The 27,418-nt window shown below is 33.6% G+C and overlaps 9 protein-coding genes across 10 annotated transcripts; 4 read left to right on the forward strand and 5 right to left on the reverse strand.

Annotated features, from left to right (window-relative positions):
- Positions 1–33: 33 nt before the first annotated feature.
- Positions 34–2,754, reverse strand: LOC123014342 (protein ecdysoneless). The gene is made up of 3 exons (XM_044413401.1): positions 2,471–2,754; positions 2,114–2,319; positions 34–1,965 (listed from the first exon to the last, which is right to left on the reverse strand). The coding sequence occupies exons 1-3, from the start codon at positions 2,712–2,714 to the stop codon at positions 496–498; spliced, it is 1,920 nt and encodes a 639-aa protein (XP_044269336.1). The 5' UTR covers positions 2,715–2,754; the 3' UTR covers positions 34–495.
- A 102-nt stretch (positions 2,755–2,856) lies between these two features.
- LOC123014298 (tether containing UBX domain for GLUT4) lies at positions 2,857–4,868 on the reverse strand. The gene is made up of 5 exons (XM_044413346.1): positions 4,808–4,868; positions 4,559–4,734; positions 3,733–4,503; positions 3,326–3,683; positions 2,857–3,276 (listed from the first exon to the last, which is right to left on the reverse strand). Exons 2-5 carry the CDS (start codon positions 4,640–4,642, stop codon positions 2,924–2,926), a joined length of 1,566 nt encoding a protein of 521 aa, XP_044269281.1. The 5' UTR covers positions 4,643–4,734; positions 4,808–4,868; the 3' UTR covers positions 2,857–2,923.
- LOC123014299 (meiotic recombination protein DMC1/LIM15 homolog) lies at positions 4,451–6,383 on the forward strand. Its single transcript, XM_044413347.1, has 5 exons — positions 4,451–4,757; positions 5,052–5,414; positions 5,471–5,635; positions 5,690–5,809; positions 5,857–6,383. The coding sequence occupies exons 2-5, from the start codon at positions 5,071–5,073 to the stop codon at positions 6,281–6,283; spliced, it is 1,056 nt and encodes a 351-aa protein (XP_044269282.1). The 5' UTR covers positions 4,451–4,757; positions 5,052–5,070; the 3' UTR covers positions 6,284–6,383.
- A 2,280-nt stretch (positions 6,384–8,663) lies between these two features.
- On the forward strand, positions 8,664–13,252 carry LOC123014691. The gene is made up of 7 exons (XM_044413924.1): positions 8,664–8,822; positions 10,805–10,943; positions 10,999–11,085; positions 11,428–11,883; positions 12,087–12,417; positions 12,472–12,794; positions 12,851–13,252. Exons 2-7 carry the CDS (start codon positions 10,809–10,811, stop codon positions 13,112–13,114), a joined length of 1,596 nt encoding a protein of 531 aa, XP_044269859.1. The 5' UTR covers positions 8,664–8,822; positions 10,805–10,808; the 3' UTR covers positions 13,115–13,252.
- On the reverse strand, positions 13,172–15,129 carry LOC123014692 (vacuolar fusion protein CCZ1 homolog). The gene is made up of 8 exons (XM_044413925.1): positions 14,942–15,129; positions 14,786–14,883; positions 14,642–14,735; positions 14,388–14,594; positions 14,165–14,340; positions 13,822–14,111; positions 13,371–13,772; positions 13,172–13,320 (listed from the first exon to the last, which is right to left on the reverse strand). The coding sequence occupies exons 1-8, from the start codon at positions 15,014–15,016 to the stop codon at positions 13,262–13,264; spliced, it is 1,401 nt and encodes a 466-aa protein (XP_044269860.1). The 5' UTR covers positions 15,017–15,129; the 3' UTR covers positions 13,172–13,261.
- Positions 15,130–15,335: 206 nt separating this feature from the next.
- Positions 15,336–17,561, forward strand: LOC123014112 (mini-chromosome maintenance complex-binding protein). The gene is made up of 8 exons (XM_044413006.1): positions 15,336–15,508; positions 15,560–15,742; positions 15,798–15,896; positions 15,944–16,518; positions 16,573–16,752; positions 16,806–17,049; positions 17,098–17,265; positions 17,315–17,561. The coding sequence occupies exons 1-8, from the start codon at positions 15,419–15,421 to the stop codon at positions 17,504–17,506; spliced, it is 1,731 nt and encodes a 576-aa protein (XP_044268941.1). The 5' UTR covers positions 15,336–15,418; the 3' UTR covers positions 17,507–17,561.
- Positions 17,503–20,046, reverse strand: LOC123014113 (protein FAM166B-like). 2 transcript variants are annotated; one of them, XM_044413010.1, is made up of 5 exons: positions 19,829–20,046; positions 18,635–18,710; positions 18,227–18,392; positions 18,012–18,179; positions 17,503–17,913 (listed from the first exon to the last, which is right to left on the reverse strand). In XM_044413010.1, exons 1-5 carry the CDS (start codon positions 19,900–19,902, stop codon positions 17,690–17,692), a joined length of 708 nt encoding a protein of 235 aa, XP_044268945.1. In that variant the 5' UTR covers positions 19,903–20,046; the 3' UTR covers positions 17,503–17,689. The 2 variants fall into 2 exon arrangements, with proteins under 2 accessions (XP_044268945.1, XP_044268944.1); XM_044413009.1 differs by having other exon boundaries at positions 17,955–18,179.
- Positions 20,047–23,323: 3,277 nt separating this feature from the next.
- Positions 23,324–24,779, reverse strand: LOC123014130 (alpha-tocopherol transfer protein-like). The gene is made up of 6 exons (XM_044413036.1): positions 24,539–24,779; positions 24,340–24,490; positions 24,037–24,289; positions 23,875–23,985; positions 23,716–23,821; positions 23,324–23,660 (listed from the first exon to the last, which is right to left on the reverse strand). Exons 1-6 carry the CDS (start codon positions 24,657–24,659, stop codon positions 23,509–23,511), a joined length of 894 nt encoding a protein of 297 aa, XP_044268971.1. The 5' UTR covers positions 24,660–24,779; the 3' UTR covers positions 23,324–23,508.
- Positions 24,780–24,945: 166 nt separating this feature from the next.
- LOC123014129 (drebrin-like protein) lies at positions 24,946–26,752 on the forward strand. Its single transcript, XM_044413035.1, has 3 exons — positions 24,946–25,190; positions 25,254–26,362; positions 26,420–26,752. Exons 1-3 carry the CDS (start codon positions 25,108–25,110, stop codon positions 26,557–26,559), a joined length of 1,332 nt encoding a protein of 443 aa, XP_044268970.1. The 5' UTR covers positions 24,946–25,107; the 3' UTR covers positions 26,560–26,752.
- The last annotated feature ends 666 nt before the right edge of the window (positions 26,753–27,418 follow it).

The following is a 27,418-nucleotide window of genomic DNA, read 5'->3' on the forward strand; positions in this document are numbered from 1 at the left end:
AAAAGTGACACTTGTGTGTCTAGATAATAGAAGTAAAAGTTCTACTTTTAATTATTAATTAATTGCAAACATATAATATAAAAAGTACAAAAATTTTAATTCAACACGGCATAATCTTCTAAAGTATTAAATTAATGTATTTATTTCATTTTTATAACAAGCAGCTAACTTCTAAATCTAAATACATATATGGCTGTTCAGAACAGGAAGCTTATTGAATAAGCAATATTCTAAAAAAAGTTCGTTCTTGACAAGATGAAACTTACAAGGCTTAACTTAAAAAAATATATTTCTCCATTTTTCTGAGGTAACGTTAAATAAATAATCACGTCGTGGAGTTCTGAACAGCTTACGTGCGAATCTCATACAATAATTAATTAAACACATCAATAGTAAAGACAATTGAAACACATGTATGGCAGTAAACTTCCTTATTGGCACGCGCTACAAAAATTAATTCAAATCAATAAATTGCGATTATCTTTAATTAGAATCTCAATCATCACTATTACTAACATCCAAGTGTATCCCCATCGGCCCTAACATATTACTCGACGGTCCCGCTTCACCTAACTGCGATTTATAACTCTCCAAAATATTCTTCAACGCGTTCACATCAATATCAACAGGTTTAAAACTTTCAATATCCTCAAACCCATCCCCATTTTTCTTCTCGAAACTTTCCCCGATTGTAGTGGCCGCCAACTCTTTATCCATCTGTTCCATATACTCCTGCATTTTATTTTTAACCCCTTCGTACATCTCCTCATTGTCACAGACGTCGTCAGCGTAATCGCTCATATCAGACCCCGAATCCAAATCCCAACTGTCATCCTCGGGAATTACAAAATTCAGTATATTCTGAACAGCACACGAAAACGCATTGGGATCAAAACTGACCCTGTTATTGGCTGTTGTCTCGGTTTTTGTGCCACTTGCAAACGACACTTTGCTACGTTTTTTGACACCTCGGGGAGGCCGCGTTGGGGAATTATTGTCAACGTCGGGATGCTCCACTCCGTCGATATCTGACACATGGTTTAAAAACGAAGAAATTTTCTCAGTGAATGAAGACGCGTCTGAATTGTTATTAACAGTAACAAATTTCTTTTGACCGTATTTTTCCTCCAACATCTTATCTAGCTCTTCTGGAGTAATGTTAAGCCAAGAATCGTCATCGTCATCCAGAAGATTACTTTCTTCCTTCTTCAATTCATCGATTTTAAAATCTAAAGTCTTCATCAATTGAAGAATTTCCTGTCCTATCGCCGGTGAATAGTGCATCGAATCTCTATGATTAATGTAATACTCTTTCGCTTTATTCAGTAAATCGTTGTATTCCCTAGAATGCTCCAACAATCCCCGAAAATAATTTTTCTCTTTTAATTTTTCAAGGTAACTGACCCATCCCTTATCCTGTTCAATATCCTGGCTCGGTTTGGCTTGCGCTGCTAAAATTTCGAACCCACAAGCGATTTTAACCCCTAAATTATGTGCTTTAAATTGCGGACTGTCGGTTTTAGGTAAATTCCAACCGGTGCGTCGATCCGGAACATATTTACTGTGAGTTAACATTGCATATAAACATTTCGTGAATGTCACTCTGGCATTTACGCGGTTTTCGGGCGGAAAATATTTCATGGCTTTGCAGGTTTTGGCGTCCACAGGGTCTCGATTACAAAACACTTGGACGGCGGGGGCTATAAGCCCGGGCTTGTGTCGCAAAATTGCAGCAACACCTACTGGGAGATAAGCTGTGGCATGGTGGAGATTGGTATGAATTTTGTCAGGGTAGTCTTTTAATTTGTTAATTATGCAATTTTGGATGTCTGAGGACGCTAAAGTGTCGATCGGGTTGTTTTGGATTGTTGAAACGGCCTCGTTGACTGCCATTGGGACCATTTCGAGAAGACGATCCGAGTCGTCTAGAGGGATGATATGAATGTTGCCTTGGAAGATATATACCTGGAGAAAAAAAAAACAGACGCGATTCAGTTTTCCTAGTTTTGGTAAAAATATTATTATTTTTAATAAATAATGAGAGTGACGCTTTCTACATATGTATTTTATGAAAATTAATATTTAAAATTAAGAAAATAATAGTAAACCTTACCCTATTTTCGCAGTTGTTGGGGTCTGCCCATGAAGGCAAGTAGTCTGCTGCTTCAATTAAAATAAATTCTCCGTCAGCGTCGTGCACACGAGCTATTAAGCCATCAATGTCTTTAGTTAATAGACGTAAAAGGAAGACAATAAACCATTCATCTTCTATATTGTCTCCAAAATGAGTTACGCCATATAAATGTGGTGGTAAATACTCTGCAAAACAATTGTTCATTAATCAGGTGCTGTAAATAAATGATTAAAAGAATTTCTATACTGTGATTCATCATACATATTTATTTTAAACAAAGCATTGTCTGATTTATAACCTCAAAAAAACACTTTTTTATAAAACATAAATAATTACCTGCTTTCTTACTGTCATGAATCAGTGAATTACTAATCCAGGTTCTCACAGTTAATTTGAATTCGTCTTTATGCCATAAATACTCATCGGTGTACTTTTTTATGATTTTTTCACACTGATTTAAAATTCTAGTTAAAGCAACTTCTTGTTCTTTGTCATCCTGGGTGTCAATTGGCGGAAAAAGATAATATTCAACAAAATCATCTTCACGAACGGATTCAAGAACGTTAACTTTACTTGCCATCGTTGTTTTAAAACTAATCAATTAAAAAATTTGAATGACATTTCTTGACATTTGACAAACCATTGAAGCCAACCGCACACACAACAATTCCCTAAATTATTTAAAAACTCTCACTTGTATTAAAATCTTAAAATAACAATTATTAAATGCTGAAGTGCTTTTATTTAAAGAATATAAGTATGAACTTATATAAAATTAACAATAAAAAATTATTTAAATGGTTTAAACCACTTAGGGACCTTTTCAGTCGATTTTATGACTTTCCTTTCGTAACTGGTTGGTTGTGTACTTGGTCCAGCAGCATTCACTTCAGTCAAGGTGTCTATAGACTCGTCTTGGCCCATTTCTACAGTAGGAGATTCCGGTCTTGTTCCTTTTTGCCTCATATGTGATGCCGCTAAACTTGCTTTTGAGTTTGTTGTAAATTTATCTCTCAATGTCGATTTCAAACATACAGAACTGCCACCATCATTTGTTCCTAAATGCAATAAAGCCCCTGGTACGCAACCAATCTCTAAAAGTTTCGATTCTTCCGAAAGAATATTTTTTGGAGGTGTTGTGTCTGTAATAAATCATGTAGTAATTTAAACATATCAAGAAAAAAATCTTACAAAGATGAAAATCAACATTTGGATCTTCTAAATACGAAGTGACAAAATCTTTAATATCTTTAACGGTTTCACTGGGTTTAAAACTCCCTTGAAGAATTGACCTGTCTGGAAACTGTACCCGAATTACTGATTGTTTATATTTATGCAGTTGTCGTAATTGCTTCTTTGATTCTTCTAAGTTCCTCATAGCAGAGGTCATTAAATTAGCGTTGTCCATTTCATTCCTTTTTCGTCTAATATCACCCAAAATTCTCTTAGCATCATCAATTGTGAGTTCAAAAAAGTCGTCTGGAAGTTCCTCAGCTGGTAAAGAACGGGCCGATTCAAGAGAAAACAACATTGCTTTGCGTTCTCCAAGCTAGAAATTTGAAACATAAGTAAAACTTAACATTTTTTGATTTTCATACAAAGACAAAATCTTCCTCAAGCTGACTTGTTGGTGGGTTTGTTACTGGCTGTGCAGCAGACGCTTTTGGATGATTTGCAATTGACTCGTTTTCAGGCACATCAACATCCATCTTTTCTTCATCACTCTCAACCTTTGGTTTAATTTTAGGCAAATGTATTTCCGTTTCCGGTGTTTTAGAGGGACTGCTCAATTTTCGCTTTTCCCGTGCTAATTTCAGTAAATCCACTTCATTTTTCTTTTGTAAAGGTTTCACTTCAGGGATAGTTTTAGAATATTCAGCTTCAGTCTTTAAGATGCGATGAAAAGGTTTCTCCTCTGCCGGTTTAGTAGGTAGAGGAGCAGAGACATTTGCTTGGACTTTTAATTCATCAGGTCGTCGATACATTAATCGCATCATCGCTCTACCACCTCTAAGGCCCAAACTTCGCAAAGTAGTTTTTTGCAAATTATCACCGTAAATTTCATTTCGCATATACACCAAAACAGGATTGTCGTCGGGTTTAATGTTGGGGCATAAGTTTGTCAGTACCTTCCATAAAGTATCATCTGGCTGAAAGTTACCCATAACTCGGTCCCCGCTTTCGGAATTTATGGCTAGAATTACTTCAGAATCAGTGCGAGTCTTGGTTGCTGTTGCCAGTTCTAATTGAGCGTTATTTGGCAAACCAGAAAAACGGAAAGAAATTGTTGTATCAAGCACTTTGTTGTGATGTTTAATGTCGTAATCTTCCGGTTTAAAACCTTGTTTGCGACAAACCTCTTCAATAATCTGAAAAATAGTTGGTGCCTCTCTGTATTTTGCCAAGTTTCAATGATTTTTGTACCTGCATTATTGTCGTATTTGCTGTACATTTAACAGTCTGTCGACGACCGTTTGGGGCCAAAACTGAAACAGTACTACCCGACATTTTCAAAATGTGTTCTTAAGAAATTAACTCTGACTATTTTTGACTATTCTTAGGCAATGTTGATGATTTTTCATTTTGAAGTGACAGTTAACCTACAAATTTAACATCACTCCAGGTTTGCCACCAATAATGATTCAACTTCTTTTTATTAAAAATATTCATTACCATTAATATGATTTATAATTTAATATTTCTAATTTATACATTATTCGCATGATTATTGTTTTTTTTTCTCTGTTATGTTGATTGGCATCAATTTTTTGCTTGGCTTTTTGTTGGTAACATTTTTATTTTGACGGTATCAGTGATTTTCACATTTGACAGTAGCACTTTTTTAAGTTTGGACGCGGTTTTTGTTTTGAAATTATTTCACTAATAATATCCTTTTTTCTTTTCTTTGCATTAATAGGGCTACACTTGTAAAGGAAATGGAAGAAAAAGAAGCTAGTCTTATGCAAGCTACTGAAACAGAGGAAAGCGTGGACATCGAGGCAGAACCTTTCTTCCAGGATATTTACATGCTTTCCGATCACGGAATTTCCCTTTCTGATGTTGAAGAAATGCGAAAAATCGGCATAAACACGATTAAAGGTCTCCAAATGACCACAACAGACAAACTTTTGACTTTAAAAAGCTTTGATCAGTGTAAAGTAAGCAAGATTCAAGAAATTTGTGGAAATATTTGTCTCAGCAATCGTTTCATGACAGCCCTTGAGGTATTTGAAGAAAGCAAGCAAGTTTTTAAAATAAATATGGGAAGTGCAAATCTAAAGTAATTTTCCATATTGTAACTAATTCTTGTGCGACTTAAATTTTAAAATTTTTTAGTAATTTATTGGGCGGGGGTGTAGAGTCAATGTCTATTACTCAAGTTTTTGGAGAGTCTGGAACTGGAAAAACTCAAATTGCTCATACTCTCTGTGTCACTACGCAAATACCGACTGAAGAATTTTCCGGGGGCAAAGTTATGTTTATAGACACGGAGCATACTTTGTAAATTAATTTTTACTTAACACAGATTTAAGATTAAAATTATTTTCTTTTAAGCCGCCCCAATCGCATTCGTCAAATTGCACGTCATTTCAATTTAAGTGAAAATAGTGTTCTGGAGAATATTCTTTACGCCAGAGCTTATAATTCCGAGCATCAGTATCAGATCCTCAAAAAGTAACTTTACTTTGTTTTTTATTATTTACATTATCTTTAAATTTTAGTGTTGCCGATAAGTTTCACGAAGATACGGGTGTGTTTAAGCTTCTTATTGTCGATTCTATTATGGCTTTATTCCGCATTGACTTTCTGGGTAGAGGCGCACTTGTAAATAGGCAGCAAAAATTGACGGAAACAATGTCACTTTTGAGAAAAATCAGTGAAGAATATAATGTCGCTGTTTTAATAACCAATCAAGTTTCAACAAATATGAATAACAGTAATTTTCCATTATTGAATATTGATGATGAACTTAAACCTCTTGGAGGGAATGTTTTGGCTCATTCATCTACTACTAGAATAGCTTTGAAAAAAGTCGCGGGAAATGTGAGGATAGCGAAGATGATTGGTAGTCCTGAGCTTGAAGAAAAGCAAGAAGCTTTTATTATAACTGGTGGAGGAATACAAGATCCTAAATTAGATGCAGAATAAATTATTATAATTTAAGAGAAAAAAAAGTTAAGTTTAAGAGTATTAAATTGTTTTAGTTAGTTAAAAATAAGAGTGTATTAAATCGTTTTGTTTTAGTTGATTAAGAATTGTTTTAATCCCTAATGATGACTTTCATGTCTGTATAAAATATTATACATACATGGAATTAGAGCATGATCACTTACGCATGTTCTTCATTTAACCTCTTGCTTATATATGTTGTGTTATGATGTCTCTTTCAGTAATAATGACGTAAATTTGGGTTCATTTCATTTGTGGTTTATGAGGTCAAATCATATTTTTTCTGCGATTAATTGAATGATGGTTTATTGAAGCAATAAGTGGTGTTACTCTTATCAGGAAATAATATTCATCCAGCCTATTATTATAATACTTCAATGTACAAAATTAATCCGCGGATGTTTGTTATAAACATAATTGTATAATTTGGTGCAAGAGTTTTGATATAAGGAAAAAAAGATTGAGATAACCTCATCATGATTTCATTAAATTTGGAATTAATGTGGACATGCGGTGTACACTAAACTTGAAGTGTTTCCACAATTTAATTATTTTCAATTGATCAATTACTCTAGAAATAAACGACATTCCATATTTAAAGAAGATACTACTACTTAGTAGGGCCCATTCAGAACACTTTGTTTTTTTAACATTTTACCCCTGTTTTTAACGTATCACTAAAAAAAGTTAAAATTTTATGGAATCTATCTAGTTTTTAAATTCTTCACTTTTAACAACTAGAACTAAAAAAATGTGATAATGTCTAATGATGTATTGATTTTTCACAAAAAATAAATAAATAAAAAAAAATTCACAAAACGGAACCTAACTTTTGAAAGCGTCTGAATCTAGTAGGTCTGCATCATCGGATTTACGTATTCATTAAATTGTCTATTAATTAATTAAATTGTTACCGAATTACACTCAAGATTTTTTTTTACGAAGAAAACTTGACATTTTTAATTCGAGTTTTGTTTCCTTTAGGCATTTTAACTAATTTTTTCGTTAAATTGCCAGAAAACAAAATCCTCATCAAAATGTCAAGTTTACTTCAAAAAAAAGCTCTCGTGTGAAATGAAGTGAAAAAAATTCCGGTATTTTTGTAATTTTTAGGTTGGCTATCGGGCATGTTACCGCCCAAGAGAAGCAATATTATTACTCCTCATGAGATTTAATAATGTGTTTCCCACCCTTTAAAAGGTTACCTAGTAATCGGCATATTACATTAGTGATTGTGAATATTATTTATTATTAAATATAATATATTATCATTTATTGTTATTTATTCACAATCACTAATGTAATATGCCGATTACTAACCTTTTAAAGGTTGGGAAACACATCATTATATCTCATGAGGAGTAATAATATATTACTTCTCTTGGGCGGTAATATGCAGGTTTGCCAATGTTAAGATTACAAAAATTGTCAAGTTACGCATAATATTTTGCTAAATTAGTGTTCAATTGTTTCTGTAGCAGTTTCTCTTACTTCTGGGGGAGTACAGTGCTCCATTTCAACGATTTTAAATCAGATTTACACATTAGTTCAATATTTTCTTTAACATTCCTAAAATGTTAGGACATTGAACAAATATCGTAAACAAGAGTAAAAATTAATTTCAATTTCAATTAATAAGTATGTACCTATTTTACTTATATATAATTTACTAAATTACTGTGGTGATATAAATTTTGTATTTTGCACATTAAAAAAAATAATGATATCTAAACATAAACATGAGGAAAACTAAAATGGTTTTGCCAGGTTATTTTTGAATCAAATTATCAATTTGTTTATAGTGCAAAACACAAGGCCAATGCCAATGCAATGTCAAGATCGCAAACGAAATTGTATATCAAATTTTTCTTTTATGTTAATATTTACGTTATTTTATTTAGAACTTCTAGAAATGTATCTATTTTTTATCATATTGTAGTTCGTAAACAAAGCTTTCAAGTTTCATATTATAAATTATAATAAGCAGGTGCCACTTTGCTAACTTATTGCTAATAAGTTACCATACCCATTTTTCACATATTTATTAAGATTAGGAGTCTTGCAAAAATCATTTGTAATCACTTGTCAACAACTTAGTGAAATTATGATAAAAGAATAAATTTTCCATGAAAAAAAGACTTTAATAATCTCTGCGGGGGGTTACGCATTTAATAAAATTTTACACTTTGCAGAAATTAATCTAATCGAAACTTCACGTGAATGAAAATGATATTTGATATTTACAAACACGACCATGTGAAAAAGACATGAACACTTAAAACAACCAATAGCAACCCAGCATTAGTCAAGCCAAACGCCCAGTCGGGGAAGTTATTCTCGCCAGCGTTCCCCATAAATACATTTCCAGTGACATTTGGTTCGTAGACTGCGAAATCGACGCAACTGACGCTAGACGCCCAAAGTGTTATATAGTTTCTGAAAATACTATTTATTACATTGTGAGTTTGTATAAAGTTGTGTTTATTTTTCTGAAGCTAAGTTTTTATTTAAACTAGAGGTAAGTTTTTACACAGATGACTCAATCAATCATGTATTGGATATTTTTGTGCTCATAGTGCTCTTCCATTTTTTTCTTTTTTTTATCAATTTAGTTGTAAATTGATCGAATATGTCAATGTTAACAAAATCAAAAAAAAAATCACTTAAAATAAAAAAATAGAAAGGAAATATGTACCTACTTAAATTGGTACACGCATTTCACCTTGAATTTTTTTCTCATTCTTGATCTGCACGTGGAAAGTGTTAAAATAGCCTTGTGTAAACTGTTAACGGTACCTATACCTACTCTATATTCTCGAATCTTCCATTTTTGTATCCCCAAGCATCATCCACTTTCGTTCCATGCTTTCTCTCATATTATTTTTTAACTCTTTCTTTACTATCACAAATAATCCTTAAACTAACAACGTTATATAGTTTAATCTTTTGCAATTCAAAGTCAACCGGTATTAAAGTCTAGACTCTCGAGTACAGTTAATACTTAGGACTGTTATTATCATTAGTCAAATCTCAGTCAAAGTTCAACTGGATGGAATTTTATTGTGACTCCCCGAAAAATTCTAAACAGTTTTTATTTTAGATTTAGATCTGCTCTTACTCTTAGCTTTGTTGGAATGTTACCTGGGTAGAGACTCAGGTAGAACACTAAAAAATTCGTTTCAAGGGGATCTTGAATCCTAATTTTAACGTTACATAACGTTGACATTTATTACACCAGGATTGTAAATAATAAAAAAAACTACTTTAATATTGCAAAATGCAATCTGAGGGACCTGATTAAGTCAGTTGTACCTAATTTACGAAAAAAAAAGCTTTATTTTTTATTCTTCATTCAGTTTCAGTAATAATCATTAAGTTATTTAATTTTGATTTAAAATAAATAATATCAAAATCAAATGATACGAGAGAGAGCTTACTTTTACACTCATAGCAAACACTCCAATAATAAATTTCTATGACTTACCACAGAGTTCAATTCTTATTTTGTGAGGATTGGCATAGAATTACAACTTTAATTAGGTATGTTAAGACATACATGGAACAACTACAAAAATATTTAAACACCTTTCTTTTTATGAAGGATCACTGATGTAGATTTTACTTTTTTTTTTAGATAAGCAGACAAACTATAATAAATTAAAACGAATTTATAAGATATTATACATAAATACTCCGGAAATCCTCCAAGCGGAACGATATTTTTTATGTGCCTGACTATCCTAATTAAATTTTTTTTTAAGTTATTCTGAAAGCATGTTTTTAGAGGTTTATCAAAATATTTGCAAATATCAATCTAATTAACTTTGTTGATAACCAGGAGAATGTTGTTTTTAATTATGATTATTGTTTGTTAAAACTATACAGAAAACCAATAAAAAAATAACCTCGATAAAAATATTCTCTTCTACACTTTCTGATTCCATGTGTGTAGGTATTTGTAACGGTACCAATAAGTTATTCAAGAATAAAAGGTCATTCAACCCAACAGGATTAAACTTTTTTGATGTTTTCTTCAAATTGTTATTTTGCAAGCTATTTAATTAGTTATTTGATAACTAGGTCTTTATATCAATCAACAAAATATTTTTTTTTAAATCTGCAACGATATTTATTTATCTACTGTAATTTGTTTTTAAACACTGGCAGGCAATACGAAAATAAATTTTTGCGATTTGCTCTATTTTTCTCGGAACAATTTAATCCCAGACCCATTATCAATCATACATCATGAACACCAGATATCCAAGCATAAAGCAAATTTCATTTTAATCAGATCAGAATGCAGAATCAATAAATTGATAACCTTCTAATAAACGCAGCCACTCCTCGTAAACAATTCCACATCAATTCTCATCAACTTCCTACTTCCAACAATTAAACCAGACCTAAGTCGCCACTCAATGAAACGTACTTGACAAACATTCGACCTCAGACAAATTCAATTAAAGGTCGGCTATTTACGTAATGTCTGCATTGCAGCAAGATGATGTCTCCATCGAGCGCACAAGAAGACGCCAAATTAGACGCCATGCAACGCTCTTGGCAATCAAAAAGAAGCCGATCTTCGAGTCTTTTCGAAGACTTGACTTCCGAATCTCAACTGTTAGCAATGCCCCAGGTAATTTTTCTTATTCAATTTATATACAAATAAGGTGAAAGTAATAATTTTACAGGCATCGTGCAGCCCCAGCACCAAATCGCTTTTCTCAACCATCCAATCCAAAGGAAAGGAGGAAGATGCCGAGGTTTATTCCTTACAGGTGAGTTTAATTACGGGAAAAGAGCCAAATGCGTAATTGTACCCAAAATAGTTGACATTCGTATCCTGTGACTTTGTACCTCAATTTGGGGCAAAAATAGGCCCATGTGCATATGTTTAGACACTTATGTAAGCAACAGTTGTTTACATGACCAACTTTTATCGCATATATCAACTGCATAATTAAAAGCTTCAGTGAAATAATAATTTTTTCGTGTTTTTCTAAAAAAAATGAATTGAATTCCAAGGCAATTCTTGACGAATTTGCCGACGTTTTGTTTTTAAGTTGTAAAAATGCACGTGTTATAAATAAGATGTGACCTAGCCAAATTTTTATTTATAGGAGCAAGTTGTTCCTGAAATATTGGAACAAGTCGAACAACAACCGTCATGTACTGTCTTGGATGCGTCCACAGTCGGGGACTTCCCCGCTGTATATACCGTGTGTTCCCTAGAACGGCATCAAATGCCTGCAGTTGGGGTCTTCGTTGACAAACGCATCGTCCCTGGTTTCAAATACCGCGTGCGGCCTTTGCCCCAAATCGGTCAAGACCCCACAATGAACAAGTGTCTCTTCAATGACTCTGCCCTAACATTGAAAAGCATCGGTCGTGGTTATGCTCGAAGATTCACCTTTGAAGCCACTGACAGTCTCAACAACAACGAAAACTACTTCTGGAGCGACAACCGTCCCGAAGGTTACGCTTTCGAATTGGAGGTCATCTCCGAAGGCGACAAATTCACCATTTTCGACATGAACAAAGAAGCTCAGGGCATCGTGGAAGTGCTACAGTTAGAAGTGAGTATGCGACTTTTTTTCACTTTTTCCTTGATTTGTTTTCGCAATTTGCGCCATTTCCCTTGCATTATTTTGTTAGAAACATCCAGCAAGACTCCGGAGCCATCTCATACGTTCACACACTTAAGCAGAACCGGGCGTAAGTCTTTCATGCGACGAATGACTCGTACGGGAATGTTTTCTTATGATGCTCACTCTTTCAGGGACCTCAATTTGAAATTAGTAATGTTTACAGCAGGCAAAATATCGAAAAAAGGGCCAATGTTAGGTTCACGGGTAAGGTAGAGTTTTACGAGACCGGTGTGGCCAAACCGATGCCCCTGAGCGGACTTGCGGTGGCTGTCAAGTACAAGCACAAGGGGGCTGCCGAGATTGTTAAAGTCCAAAATGTCGTTATAAACAAACAAAGGTACACATTATTCCCAGGCATTCAAAAGATACACAGGAGGGTCACGGTGAGGGGTCGCGACATTAACGATGTGCCCACGCAGTACTCCATGCATGGATTGGAGCCCTACGAACTCCCCGTTGTCGGTAAGTAGATCAAACGTCCCGAAACTTCAAACAATAATAATTTCCCGCCTTCAGGTACTTATGTCGATCCTCGAGTCATCCCGGGATTCTACTACAAAGTCAGACCAAGCGACAGGAAAGAACACTTGTTTGGTGGGCGCGCTTTGAAACTCTTAAGTATTGGAATGGGATATGCCAAACGGTTGACTTTCGAGCCCGATTCATTGCTCACCCCTGATAACTATCTATGGTCTGATAACCATCCAGATGGTCTGGGTCTGGAAATCAGGGCTGTTCACAAAGACATGAAATTTATAATCAAAGCTAGGGACCAAATTCTCGGAGAAGCTTCGGTTTTTAGAGCTGACAAGCCACAAATTGAGGAAAAAATGGAGAAAGTAAGTCTCAAAGATATCAAGTGACTCCATTTATTATTCTCATTTTCGTTTCACAGATTAAGACGCAATCTGGCAAATATGCTATAGAGAAATATGTTCATATTGACGTCATGTGCCACATTGCCATTGCCATCCCCGGTGGTGGTTGTGTTGAAAACACTGAGACCTTGATGCGCGTTTACGGATTGGCTGTAGTGCGAAAAGAGCCCAATAGGAATGAAGCTCACGTGATTAGGGTGGAGAATGTCGGTTTGGATTCGCAACTAAACGTTTTGTTTGCACAAACTCACACCGAACTGACATTCTACCCTAAAAAATAAATCTCTTTTACTGACTTAACGCTGCACTCCATGTAGTTTCAATGTGATTTCTTAGGATAGTGTTAAGTTATTTTTTATTTGACTACTTAATGTACAATTATCAATAAATGATTTTGCAATAAATATTGATTCACTTTTTGTACTGTCTTATAGTGGATGAAAGAAAATTCCTTTTAATTCAGTATCACATAATTTTTTGATTTCTTCTGCAAAAATTAATCAAATTAATGAAAAACAAGAGGGAACAAATGCTTACCGCTTATGTCAATAAGGCTTGCGTTTTTCTGTTGCAAAGCCACGTAAAATTCCCTAGAATTCGAGTTCTTTGCAACAACCCAATAGTCGTTCATTGTTTTGACTATAGTTTCGCTTGAGTGGCCCAATAGTGATTTTTTGTTATTCAAGTCGGCCATTATTTTTAAAGATTCTTTGGTACACGCAATGTTTCCGGTTTGTTTATTATCCAAATGAGCCGTGCTTTTGTAAGCTAAATTTAACTTATTAAAATAGATAAACCTTGGAGCGTTTTCTGGGACATTTGATGGTGTAATCACTTGTTTAGAACAATATTCAGAAATATCTGACACGACTGCAGTCAATTTAGGACTAATGAACCCATCCATGTCTTTGAAATATTGTAAACTTAATTCCTTGTCAGCTACAATAAACTTTTTTAAAAAGAATAAAACCAAAGGAAAGAAATGAACCTTTCATGAATAAACAAATGGACGCACTTAGCGCCCTGTACACTACCAAGTTATACGATTCGGCCTTCCCCGAGGCAAATAAATAAACTTTGGGTATTTTTCCGACACTTTTGGCCGTCTTTAAATTTGTAGGCCCGGTAATGAACCGACCGTGATGCAGCGCTGCGAATGGTGAGGCAGAATTTCGTGGCATTGACCCCCCTTGTAGTTCAGCTTCCATGTTGGCGGGAAGTAAAGTACCGATTAAATATTGATAAACAATTTTCATGTCTTTGGGCTCAAAACCGCTCCTTAAATAATTTGCTTGCTTAAAAAGTAATCAGTTTTCATTTCTTGTAGTTACCATATTAGATGATCGTTATATAGGAAAGCTGTGTACTCAATTTCAGGATACTCGCATTCTAGCGAATTGATAAAACACTGTACTTTTAGAAAAGTTAATTTGTCAAGAGGTAAATACTGAATTCCATGAAACACATTTAGAATATCAGCATGTCCTAGTTTCAGAGTTTTGAGGTACTGTGAGAAAGAAATTAAAATTGTCGAACGCGATATAATTAACTTACAGCTTTATAAAAATTTTCAAGTCTTGTTTTAAGTGTGCCTACATCATGGTTCTCAACAGTGTGTTCAAATGTGTCCCAAAAAAGTCTGTATGTGTAATAAGCTTGCTTTAAGACAGCTTCATAAACATTGTCTTGAACATCATCCTCTAGGTATTCTATTTGATTTGAACTGTCTTTTCCTTTCACCTCAGTTGGTAAAGTTAATGTCTACAATATTTTCTATTATAAAATATTGATAAACGAGTTCTAAATACCATCACAATCCACATATTTTTTTCTGGTTGGAAATACAACTGTCGCATTTTTTGTGTATGTAATGAGTTCACTGGAGTACTCGGCTTAAAAGTGCTACAAGAACTCTTACAGTTTTTTTATATTTAGCTCAGTATACACTTTACCCTGTAAACTGGATGATCCCCTCAACTAACCCCACATTCTTTATTTGTACATCAGCATTGTCAGTTATTGGATAATAATAGAGAATTTTTTTCAGTTCCTGAAAAAGTTTGTGATTGAGTTACTTCTAAAAGGGGCATACAGTGGGGTATACGCACCTCCCCTTCCTTGGGACCATATAAGGAATTGAAAATAAAAAAGTTTTTTAATTCGACATCTTTTTTCATACTCATAATTCTGGTTAAAAGTACTAAGCTTATTTTAAATAAGCTTTTATAAAAACAAACTTTTTATGTTATACCTTTTTTTAGGTTATGTTATGACATATAGTATCCATATTATTCATTCACCATACCACACTTGGAACATTAAAAACAATTATTTAAAACTTGACATTAATAAAATATTTATTTTTTATATTATTTTTTGTAAATAGAGCATTTTGCCTTGCATGTGTAGTTTTTTATGTTTCAAAAAAAATTAAATTGTTCGGGTTTAACTTATTTCGGGAAATTGCAATTTGCAACGCATAATTAATTGACAAGAGTTTGACTTATAATTCGGCGCCAAAAAAGTCTAATTCTTTAGAGGTTATTCTTTATTCGCATTTTTTCTTTTTCATTTAAAGTGTAAAAATGGATTTCTTAAAGTGTAACCCCAATCAGTGGTACTTAAACGAAACAAAATATTTAGAATTATTACAAAATGAAGAGATCTGGAATCAGGTTAGAAAATGTTAGAATTTTGCAATTTTCCAACAACTTTTACATTATCAGATTCCATTATTAAATGCCAACGAGCTTCACGACCTCCAGGATTGGCAATTAGTTCGGTTTCGGGGCATGATTCAGGACATGCATGGCCCCGAACTCTACTTAGAAAAATTCACGGTTAGAAACACTGAAACTGCGGAAACTACGATTAAATTTGGCAAATACGTTGATGCTGCAGATTGTAAGGTGAGATTATTTTTGTAAGTTATGCAAAAGCTAAATGCAAAATATGTCTTGACAGCCTAATGAAACTATTGAAGAGTGTCCCTCAACAATTCCAAGTGAACGACATGTTTATGTCGCTGTTTCAATCCCTGGTATTAATCCATGGGTTCACAAAGTGAGTATTTTTGTAATTGAAAGCGTTGTGTAACCAAAAAATATTAGCTTGAGGAGGACAAGTACAAACTACCGTCTTCAAATCCTTCAACTTCAATGCAAAATAACTTAAAACGACCTGTTCAAGAAATGGAAGTCACTAGTGCAAAGTTATCAAACGCTGAACCACTAGACTCTAATAAGCGATCATGTACTCACCCACCACGACCTGAAGAAACAACGCCTTTTGTGTCTCAAGAGTATCTGTTAAATTTCCCAATTCCAAATCCCTCTGGTAAAGTTTGCCGGTTGAAAATATACAAAGATACGGACAAGATTAAATTGAATTCAGTTTTTGAATTTGTGGGCTTTTTGTCCCTCAATCCTATTTTGGGCACAAATAACGATGATGATATGAATGGCCTGGAGTCTCAAATTCATAATCCTCCTTCAAGTTTAATTCCCAGAATTCATTGTGTGACATTCAAATCATTGAGCCACAACAATCCATTAGTTACGCAAGAAAAACTGAGTCCTGATAAAATGCAGGTCATTAGAAAAGAACTTTTGATTCTATTAACGCAGTTAATGTGTGGAGATGAATTGGCAGCCGAGTATTTAATTTACCATTTTATTTCTCAAGTGTAAGAAAATCGGATATTTAGTTCTGTTGTTTTTTTACTTACATTCACTTTTAGTTACTTGCGAAAAGATTTTATGGCACTTGGAAAATTTTCTTTAAATATTTCCAACGTCCCAATGCTTGAAAATATTGATTACGTCCAAGAACTGTATAAGTTTATAGAGTTACTCACTACCAAAAGTCATTATTTACCAATGTTGCTCGAATACATGAATGAACTCAATTTTGTTCCAAAGTAAGTCCATTTGTATCTAATAATTTTTTCTTAAAATTTGTTTTTTTTTTAAGAAAAGATTACAATGCCGATCGTTTAACAAGCAGTGTTTTGCAATTAAGCGATAATACTCATTTGGTGTTAGATGAGACGAAACTAACTCCCGGGAAACTAAACCAAAGCGGAGTTACGGGAGTTCGCGCTCTTTCGAACACCATCAAGAACCAAAAAATAATGTACGATTTCACTTACTATCAACTCGAGTATGATTGCGACATTCCGTTTCTCGTATTATCTGAAGGCAAATCAATGCTACCGGTGTGTACTCACCTTTTTTTACGAACAGTTTTAAAAAATATATTGTAGAGTGATGTTCACGTAATTCTTGCACCAGAAACGACGCATTTAAGGACTTTTAGTGAGATTCTCGGAGCAGCAAGGCATTTTCTTAAACCTGAGTTGCTAGATGATATTCGACTTTATTTGACCAGTGCCAGATTGACTCAATATGACTTGTCAGATAATGTGTTAGAGGTAAATTGAACCTGTTTTTTTTTTTCACTTTTAACAATTAATTTTTTAGATGGTTCAAAATAAATTTGTTGAAATGAGACAATCGGGCCACGTCACGGGAGACGATCTTCATAGTCTCCTTGTTTTGGCTAGACTTGTATGCATTTCTCAAGGAAAAAACACCTTGGATGAAGGATGCTGGAAAAAAGCTTGTGCCTTGGAAGAAGCTCGGAAAGAAAGAATAAAATATCGCAGTTCTTAGGTTTCTATGTATTATATTTTTTACGAGACAACTTATTAAACTATTTAATTATTAACTTATTAAATTATTAAGACAACTAAAACACTACGGATATATAGGGTACATTTGCTTTTTCTAATGTTTGACTTCAAATGCTTGTATAATTTCCCTTCAATAATATTGCCACCAGCAACATTACGAAGTTTAAATTCTATTGTGAAGACTTTCAAAGTCTTGCAAGACTCCAATGACTTGGTTTTGCGCCTTTTTCAAATTTTGTATCCTTTCCGTTTCCTTCTGCAACATAGCCAGTCCTCTTTTTACGACGTTATTGTAACGTTGAGACAGCGACTCTTCGTTCCCTTTGACCCGGGGAATGTGTCCCGTGTATCCGGCGATTGGCGGGTAATCCGGAGAAATTTTATGATCTGCGAAATTCAATAAAAAAAATTTCACCTCGAATATTTACCTTGGAATTTGTGTTTTTCGACGTATTCATTCATAGCACGCTTAACTTCGTCCTTACTTCTAATGGGATTCAATCGGGGCACACTTTGGGCCCGAAACATTTTCTCAATTTCTTGTTCAGCCATTTGGATCCTCCTGTGTTTGTTGGTGTCGTAGTCGTAAATACAGTCATCGGCGGTTTGTCCGTATGACTTTCCATAGCGAAAGTTCATAGTGGGAATAAATCCTGTTTTTCGATTAAATTAACGAAAATAAAAATGTGTAATTACGTGCCTGTGTAACCGGTGATGTAACGAGGCGCTCTACGTTTAAAATTATCAGCGTAATCTTTAAACTGCCCTTTTATCTTAACGATCGGTTTTAAAATGGAGGTTTTATAGTCCTGCGAGCGATAATTTTCTTTTTGTTCCTCTTCAAAACTTCGTTTTGTGCGGATGTCCTAAAAATGGTTTTCAGTCTATTTATTTTGTTGGGTCGAAGGACAAACAAGGTTATTAAAATAAATTATTTCAGAGACCAATTGGTAAACACATTGTTATTGTTACTCCCTCGATCGTAATAGAATTTACGTAGCTCGGGGCTATTTGTTTTAGCACTTGTTTCGGTGGGTGATACTGAGTCATAATTTATGTGTAACAAACAAATTAAAAAAAATTCTATAGCGTGTGTGGGCATACTCACCTTGTAAATTTCTTGGGTTTCAGCTCCATAACAACGTCCGTAATGAAATTTGAGCGTTGGGCAGTGTCCTGTATACCTGTAATTAAATCACAATCAGGCTCAACTCCCCTAAGCTAATAACATCCCCCCTCCAATTCCGGTTATCAATAATGGAAGCCTGAAATATATCCTGAAAGCTACAGTACCAGGATGTTCCTGGTACGCACCCAATTCCTGAAAATTTCCACTTTCCACGCCTGCAAGCGATTAGATGTAGAATAAGCGTGTTAAATGTTATCTTCCATCGCATTGTAATCAAACGCGGTACATGTTTAGTTGAAAAAAATAATAATTAAAATATCTGGCTTATAACAATTTTGCGAATTAAAAACGGTTATTTTATTGCCGCTGTTGAATGCGTATTTAAGAGATGGTTGACTTAATGTCGAATCATCGTGGATCGATTCGGTCTAAATAGTCGGAAAGAAAGAAGCGTTCGTTGCCGTTCTTTAGTCAATAAAATAGATCGAGATGAAAGTATTGGCTTATCTGAATTGAAATCGGTGGGTAATGGCCCGAAACAGCTGTTGTCACATATATATTCGTGAAATAAATGTTCGACGACCTTAGAATGGCCTTTATTATTATTCGTATGACCCGCCAGAATTTATCTATTGCCAAGTTGGTGTTACCAAATTTTAGTAATAGTGATCCACAATGACTGAATCTGTTGGCAATCCTGACTCTAATTTTTAAAGCTTACCATTGGAGTGCGGTTTTGATAAACAACAATTCAACAATCTTTAGGGGTTGTACGTCAAGTATTTGTCAAGCAAAACCGTATCCGGTTGCAGTGTTTGAAATTATTAACAAAAATACATTCAAATCTGTTACCAACAGACTCAGTCTTTCTGGATCACTTCGTATATAAAAATTACCAACGTTAACTAACATCCGCATCTAGGGAAAAGTCAAACATAAGTCAAATGTCAATTGAAAAATCGTTTGAAGGAACACCACAGGTCTTTTGAGTATTTTTTCTTAATTTTATGTCTTCTATTAAATGTGCCACCTACCAAATTGTCAATCATTGTTTTTGTCACGACTACTTACTTACCTTTCCCCACCATGCGTGTTTACAAATCAGTGCAGTGCGAGTATTAAGTGCGCTGTTACTTAAATGAAAAAGCATTAAAGTGCAAGATTATTAATTACCCGGGGATGAAGCCGTCATTGTTTTGCGACAAGAAACCCTGTCGCTCTTCTTCACTTAATAAGCTGGAAAACATGCTGTTGCACTGAATGAGTGAACTTTAACATTCGGGAGCGCACGAAAAGTGGATACTGGATACAATGAAAGCTTTTCACGTGCAGCAGGAAACTAGAAACAATCGCACAACAATAATACTACGAACGTGGTGGTCGATTCTGCGCTGCACCTTGTTTTCAAATACAAGATCTCAAAAGAGGAAAGAGGCGAATGCATTTTTAGTGGGACAGTTAAGTACTGTCTATTACTTTCGTTTTGTTCTTGAATTTCTTAAATTGAAAAGTACTGAAGCTATTTGAAATGAAAGATCGTAAATGAAAGATTCTAAAATTCGATTGTTTATTGATGGAATCTTATAAAATATGCACGCTATGATGTGTTAGCTCTATTTTTATTTTAAGTTCATTAAAATGAAATAATCTCTACTAAATCTTATATCTTATATTATATTTTTTAAAACGTTAATTATCATTGGCATTTCACTGAATTTTTGTTTTGTCGTACTTGTTTATTATTTAAGTGTATTGTAGGTTGCGTCTGTGACGGTGTTGTGTTACTAGCGTTATATCGACAAACGATTTATCAAAGTTTACAACATTTTTTTTCAAAGTCCAGTATTATTACTATTAATAATTATTATTATTACCTTTAATAATAAAAGGTATCATTTCGGCCTCTCTCCAAACGTTTTAATTTTGCAGCTACACTTTGACTAGAAATTTATTTATTTATTTATACAATTTATTCCAAATTTAGTATCATACGATACGATAGGTACTTTTAGAAAAAATATTAAACTGAATAAAAATTGTAATATTTAAATTTTGGTGTTTTTGGGTTAAGCCGCGTTGCTTTAGGACGTTTCGTCCACTGTTGTAAGGGGCATCTTCAGGACAGCACAGGAGAAAAAGAAAGAAGAAATATTTCACAGTAACTCAACGTGTTAACCACGCCAGAGGTGAAACTAAATTTGCTTTAAATACTTATTGTGTCTTGGTACTTAAAGATTGTTTTTTTTGAAAATTAACAATAATTATAGCACATATTTATTAACATTTTTTATAACACAAAATCTTACTTTTCTGTGTCAGTTTTTAGCATTTTACCTATGTGTGTTCTCTAATATTTTGTGTTCTTTTTTATTTTTTAATACTTTAGATGGAAATACAAATTATTTCTATTACGAAATTGCTATAATTACCTACTATAAAAGTGAATTTTTTTCCCCTGTAAAAATTCAAGCTTCACATTAATCTTTGAATAATATTATGAATGTCCAAGTTGTGGTTTGAAAGTCAATGATGAAGAAAATGAGTTCCAATACTCTTTAAATTCAAAATTAGTTTTGGTTATTTGTGAGTTTAAATTCTGTACAAAGCAATTCTGCATTTCGTCTTTTCGCTTAGAAACAAATTAATTGTGAAAGTATGCAAATAATTATTATACTCTCTGGTTTTTTGTGTTGCCTAAAAGTAGTAAGGATCGGAATCCACGTATTCCTCGTCCTTTATGTATCGCCTATTGGCTATCTATGTGCCAATGTCCACTTATAAGTTATAACAAAAATTCTTTTTTTGAATACGCTCCCGAAAACATCTGTTTGAGTCCCTAAAATGAGTCTTTTCCGGACTCAATAAAATAGTACGCAAAACGATTATTTTAGGTACTTAGTCCCCAAAAACAGTTTTTGCGGACTAAAAAATAAAATTGGTCACGAAATTTTTTTAATTAGTAAGAGAATTCGTCTTTTGGGAGCTTTAACAAAAAAATCTTGTATGCACCACGTGTACGCAAAAGGTTTTAGGTGACTCCTCTCATTAAAGACTCGGCTCCTACGTCGCCTCGTCATTAATTACCATTCGTCCCCTAAATTCCTACTTTGCGTACTTGATACATAAATAGCTATTCTTTACACAGAAATCGAATTATTGTTTCATCTATTGGTGTTTTTTTTCCAAAGCACTCTTCTCAAAAACGCTTTTTCGTAATTTTGATCAGCATATAACGATGACAGATTTAGTTTTCTTGTAAAAAAATACCTTAGTCCTAGTTAAAAAAGGCTAGGTCTTTTAGTTTTCTCTTGAAAAAATAAAAACGAAAATAACAAATTTCCGTTTTTTTCCAATAATTCAAAAACAAAAAATGACATATTAAATTTTCTTTCAGATAATTGTTCAGCATAAAAAGCGCAACTTTGTCCTAATTTAACCGACCTCATGTCTCTTATAATAACTGAGATCTCCATGGTGAAGCTCGAAAAACGGACACCCTGTATACGAATAAATCTCATAAAACCATATTCATTTTCCATCCCCGTTATTCTTAAAAAATGTAGATATTTAAATAAAGAGATGTGTTTGTATCAATACTGTTTATATCAAATTTAGTTTTTTTTTTGTAATCTAAAGACAGAAACTTTCGTTTATAGGTAATAATTACATCTGTGATATACTGGTTTTAGACGAGAAATACAAGGAAATCCACAAAAAAAAGAAAAAAAAGTTTATATTCAACGTTGAAAACGGGATATAAGCAAGTTTTACACACCAGGGGAAATTTTTAAAGGTAATTTACTGTTTGATTTTTTTTGTTTTTCATCGTCATTTGCTAATAACTCGTTTTTTTTAATGACAAAGCCTATCAATCCAGTAATTTTTGAATAGGACTTTTTTAGGAATCCTAAAGGATTAAACTGATGATTGATGAAATATCGCATTATTTAAGAAACTCTTTTTAGGGAAAATTTGTTAAGCGGTCATTTTGAAACAATTGGTTGAATACGGACAATCGATATTTTTACAAAATGTAAATCTTTAATTGTCAATTTGTGATGTGTGTACTTGTGTACACCTAATTACGTAGAAGTGCATTTTGATATGAATATAAAAAATGTCTTTAAGTATAATATTAAAAACAAGACATTAATAATACCTACGACAATTATTTCGTGTTTGAATAATACAAAACACTTTCTTCTTGTTTTTAGTAGACGTCATCCTTTGGAGAACTTTTGAAATGTTAAATTAAGATTTTCTTTACACAAAATGTTGAACAAATATTGTTTGAATATTGATCTAATTCGTGAAACGTTGGAGTAGTTATTAGATGATATCCTTGAAGGAGTGCTGAATTTAAATACCGCAACTTAAAATGAAAAAACTAATTTGAAATTTATTATACTAAACAAAATGGTGCAATTTTTATTAAAAGCTATGCTTAATTTATAAATAATTTATACACTTACTTACATCAATTTAGTTTACTTTTTAATTAACTAACCTGGTGACCTTAGGAGGTATTAATTTTCGGTATCAAAATGCAATAATTCAAGGTCTACCTATCATCAATTACACTTTCGCCCTCATTTGTACATTTATTTAAGTACGCCAAAAAGCTAATTAAAAAAATAATTAAAGTAATGTCAAATAATGATAATGCTCTCCCATAAAACATGTTTTTATTATTAAGTCAAGGTTTTTGTTATAAAAATTCAAGTTTACACAACTCAACAACATAATTATTACCTAATTTTCTTTATGTCTTTTTTTTTCAAATTTTACAATCTAACAAAAATAAAACTTACTGGAAACATAAAGGAATTACTTTATGCGCAATAAATTCCCATTTAGTCAATTTCAAGTTTTTTAAATGTTCCATCAACACCAAATCCCTCATTTACGAATTTGGATTTACTAATCCTTCTCGATTCGTCCACTTTTTGCTGATCGTGCCATTTATAGAAGTCAAAGTGATCAAAAACGTTGCTTACTGTCTCTTCTGTTGAAAATAAAAATTGAAACTCGTTTAAATTCAGCACTGAAAAAAATCTTACCATTCAAGGTTTGCATTGAGGAAAGCTGGCCCCCGTATTCTTCCGGTAAACATTCTTTAGGTACATGTTTATACAAGGTTTCGGATCCTGGAGGATGGAATTGGATCTTAAAAAATTAAGCAATTACAAAAACAAGATCATATTACACATTAACAGTACCATATTGTACAGATCACCTTTTATAAAGGGTTTCAACATGGCTAAAATTTTATCAGCTAGCGGAAGGGCATTTATAACATGCACTCCTTTTATCCTAACTGGTAGGCCATCCTGAAACAAATCATTACACAAATATCCGAAAAAATATTTAAAATTGTGTACTTGAATGAAATTTAATGCATGTTTGATAACATTTAAATTTAATCTAGTTGCATGTCCCAAGCCAAAACCCTTCATATCGAAAATTGCAACAGCGCCGTTTTGGTAACCATTCTGATGCAGATACAAAGTCGCAATCATAATAATGTAATTGAGGAAAGTGGTGCAGTTGAAAACCTCAAGTTTTTCATCCAGAAGTCTCATCATTAAGACAGCATATCCTTCGGGAGTTTTTTTTGTGAGAACAGATGCAAACCTGTAAATCCCCGATAAATTTTTATTTATATTTTTTGTATATGAGTATACAAAGAATTGGAAATCCTTTTAAAAACTTCTCGATCTAAACCCTGGAATAACTCCGGACAAAGATTTCGAATTGTGAAATAATTATCAATGGTTAATTTGGCCGCTTCAATGCGATAGTAGCAACTATGAAGGGATATGATTATTTGCATTTCTAAAAATTACAAATTTGGAAAAACATAAATTGAATTTTAAAACTGACCTTCTACTGGCGGCAAATGGGGTTGTTTTTTGAGCCATTCTTGGATGATTTTGACATCTTCTCGCTTTATGTTAATATCTTTCGCGTATAATTTTTCGGGATCGATACAGGTGAGAGCCATCGTTGTTGTTAGTCGTAGGAACTACTTGAAACTGGACAAGAGAGTAAAATGTTCATCACCTTGAAGGATGAATAAAAAAAAATTGTGGTGGTTTGGTGATATCAAGTCGATCAGGTTTATATGCCGATAAAATTATCAATAAACACTTTGCCGTTTATCTTATAATTACTATCTTGTTTTTAAAAAAAAATTAAAAAAATTGTTAAAGATAATTGTGATTGATTGAAGTAAATACAAGTGAAGAGTAGAAAATGTCAAGTAATTTTTTATGGAGTTGCTAACAATAATAATTGATAAAAAAGTTGCATATTTTATTTCCCGCCTCCTTTTAAATTTAGGTATTTCAGAACATGATATTGGCACTGCTGGAAGTTTTTCTGTCAAACGTCAAGTGCAGGTTGTGTGATTTGTTATCTTTGTAGAATTCCGGCTTTAATGAATTAAAACCATGTCAATAAATTTAGATAAATACAGGGATGAGCTGGTGTCAGCTTGGAAAGATGTGCTTGATGCGAAAACATCAACCGATTGGTAATTAGATTTCCTAAATAATTTATGCGGTTTCCTTTAATGGTTGTCTCGGTTCCATTTTAGGGCTTTGTTTGCTTATGAGGGCCAAACCAACGTTTTAAAATTTGTCAGTAAGGGTTCCAACGGAATCGAGGAACTTACCGAAGACTTAAATAGCGGAAAAATAATGTACGCTTTTGTGAAAGTGAACGACCCGAAAACCTCTTTAATTAAGTATGTTTTAATCAATTGGCAAGGAGAAGGCGCCAATACGGTGCGTAAAGGCATATCCGCGAATCATTTACGCGACATTGAGAGATTTTTCACTGGGGCTCACTTAATAATCAACGCTCGTAACGAGGAAGAAGTTGAGCCTCAGCTCATCATTGATAAAGTCGCAAAATCAGGCTCGGCGTACAGTTTCAAAGCCCCCAGAGCCGAGATTATCGAACCTACAGGTCCCGTGGGGACCACTTATCAACGCGTCAATCCTATAAAAGAAATCAATGCCCGCGAAAGAGACCAGTTTTGGCGCAAAGAAGAGGAAGAAGAAAAGAAACGCGTTGAGGAAGAACGTAAACGGAGAGAGATGGAAAGAATGAAGAGCGAGGAAGAGTTAAGGAGTCGAGAATTAAAAGAGTCGGCTAAACGGGATGCGGAAATGTCCCTTAGGAATAACAACATTGATCAAATCAAACAAGCGGAAAAGGAGGCCGCGGTACAGGCGGTTTCCGTTTCTAACTACGACCAATCTGACGATTTTCCAACTAGAGTTAATCAAAGCGATGTTTTGCGAAAACAGAGAAATCAAGAGGCTCATGATTTAATAGCACAAAGGACGATTGACGCCCGGTCAGTCTTTGAACAGAATACAGCGGCCGGACAGAAAAAAGTGCCGGAAAAGCCTGTCAGAAATTCGATTTTGAAAGCACAAAATCAGTTGAGTGTGGAAAATAAATTGGAGGAGAGCGATGAGGAAGGAGACCAGTTTTCGACAATAAAGAGATCGCCAAGAGACGTGGAAAAGAAGAGTGTGACTAGTCCAACGCCACAAGAAGTCTATGAAGTCAGAAAAGAAGAACCACAAGAGCAGCGTGTGGAACAAATTACAGATCAGCAATTTGTTGATGAGTATCTCTATGAGTTTAGCACACCTGGATTGCAGGCTAGGGCGTTGTACGACTACCAAGCTGGTAAGACGATTTCAATTAATTGTTACACATTCTCTCAGCTTTTTATGTATTTTTTAGTTGATGATACTGAGATTAGTTTTGACCCAGGCGACATAATAACAAATATAGACCAGGTGGATAAGGGATGGTGGCAAGGATTAGCCCCCAATGGTACTTATGGCCTTTTTCCCGCTAATTATGTTGAATTGATTCAATAATTTTTATTTTGTTTTTTTTTACCGTCGCTTCGCTTATTCCATTGCTCATAACGCATTTATTTCATATTTTTCAAGCGCAATATTTTGTCGATAATAGGTTAAGTATACAATAAATACCAAAATTTTGTTTTTAAGGATTAACACACCGTTTGTGATTACTATTGTGCAATAAAAAATAGTTACAAATTTTGAAGCGCCAAGTATTATTTACTGTATTGTTTTAATAAATAACGAATGGTGTGTTTGATTTATTCTATATTTTTTTATTTTTAAAGCTTTTTCGCTTTTTATTTTTTGTAATTCCTAATTTGCCACACTGCCAGTTCGGGTATACTCTGTGCCAACTTCATCAAAATTAAAACCCCATGTTAATTTGTTAAAATCTGTATTTCAATGATTGTTATTATAAATTTTAATTAAAAACTCTATGGGACAGTTAACTGTTGATAAATAATTTTAAGATATCGTATGATATAATATATTTGCATCATAGCACAAATAATTACCAAGACTTATGATCATTTGCACTTCATAAATCTTTACTTTGTGATATGGTATATAACTAATGTAATCTTGTATGTATTTATGAACAATAAAAGCTACGTAATTTTTTACAATTATCTTTTTTTATTATTTTTTTTATTATCCCCCTCAGATTATGCTTATTATTAGTCATTAATTTAATATTCTTGATTTTGCTTGATATTTGAACTTAAAGCAGAGATAATTAATAAACAAATGTGCAGCAAAATAATTTATTTCAGATATGCACTCATCAATCACTCCAATTTGAAGCCAACAACAGCTTTGAAATTTCATTCATTTCCAGAGTTCAGTGGCACATAAAATTTGATGAATA

The sequence above is a fragment of the Tribolium madens genome, unplaced genomic scaffold, assembly GCF_015345945.1.
Source record: "Tribolium madens isolate multiple individuals breed KSU strain unplaced genomic scaffold, Tmad_KSU_1.1 Scaffold_97;HRSCAF=244;Tcas5.2_LG3a, whole genome shotgun sequence".
Taxonomy (NCBI): Eukaryota; Metazoa; Arthropoda; class Insecta; order Coleoptera; family Tenebrionidae; genus Tribolium; species Tribolium madens.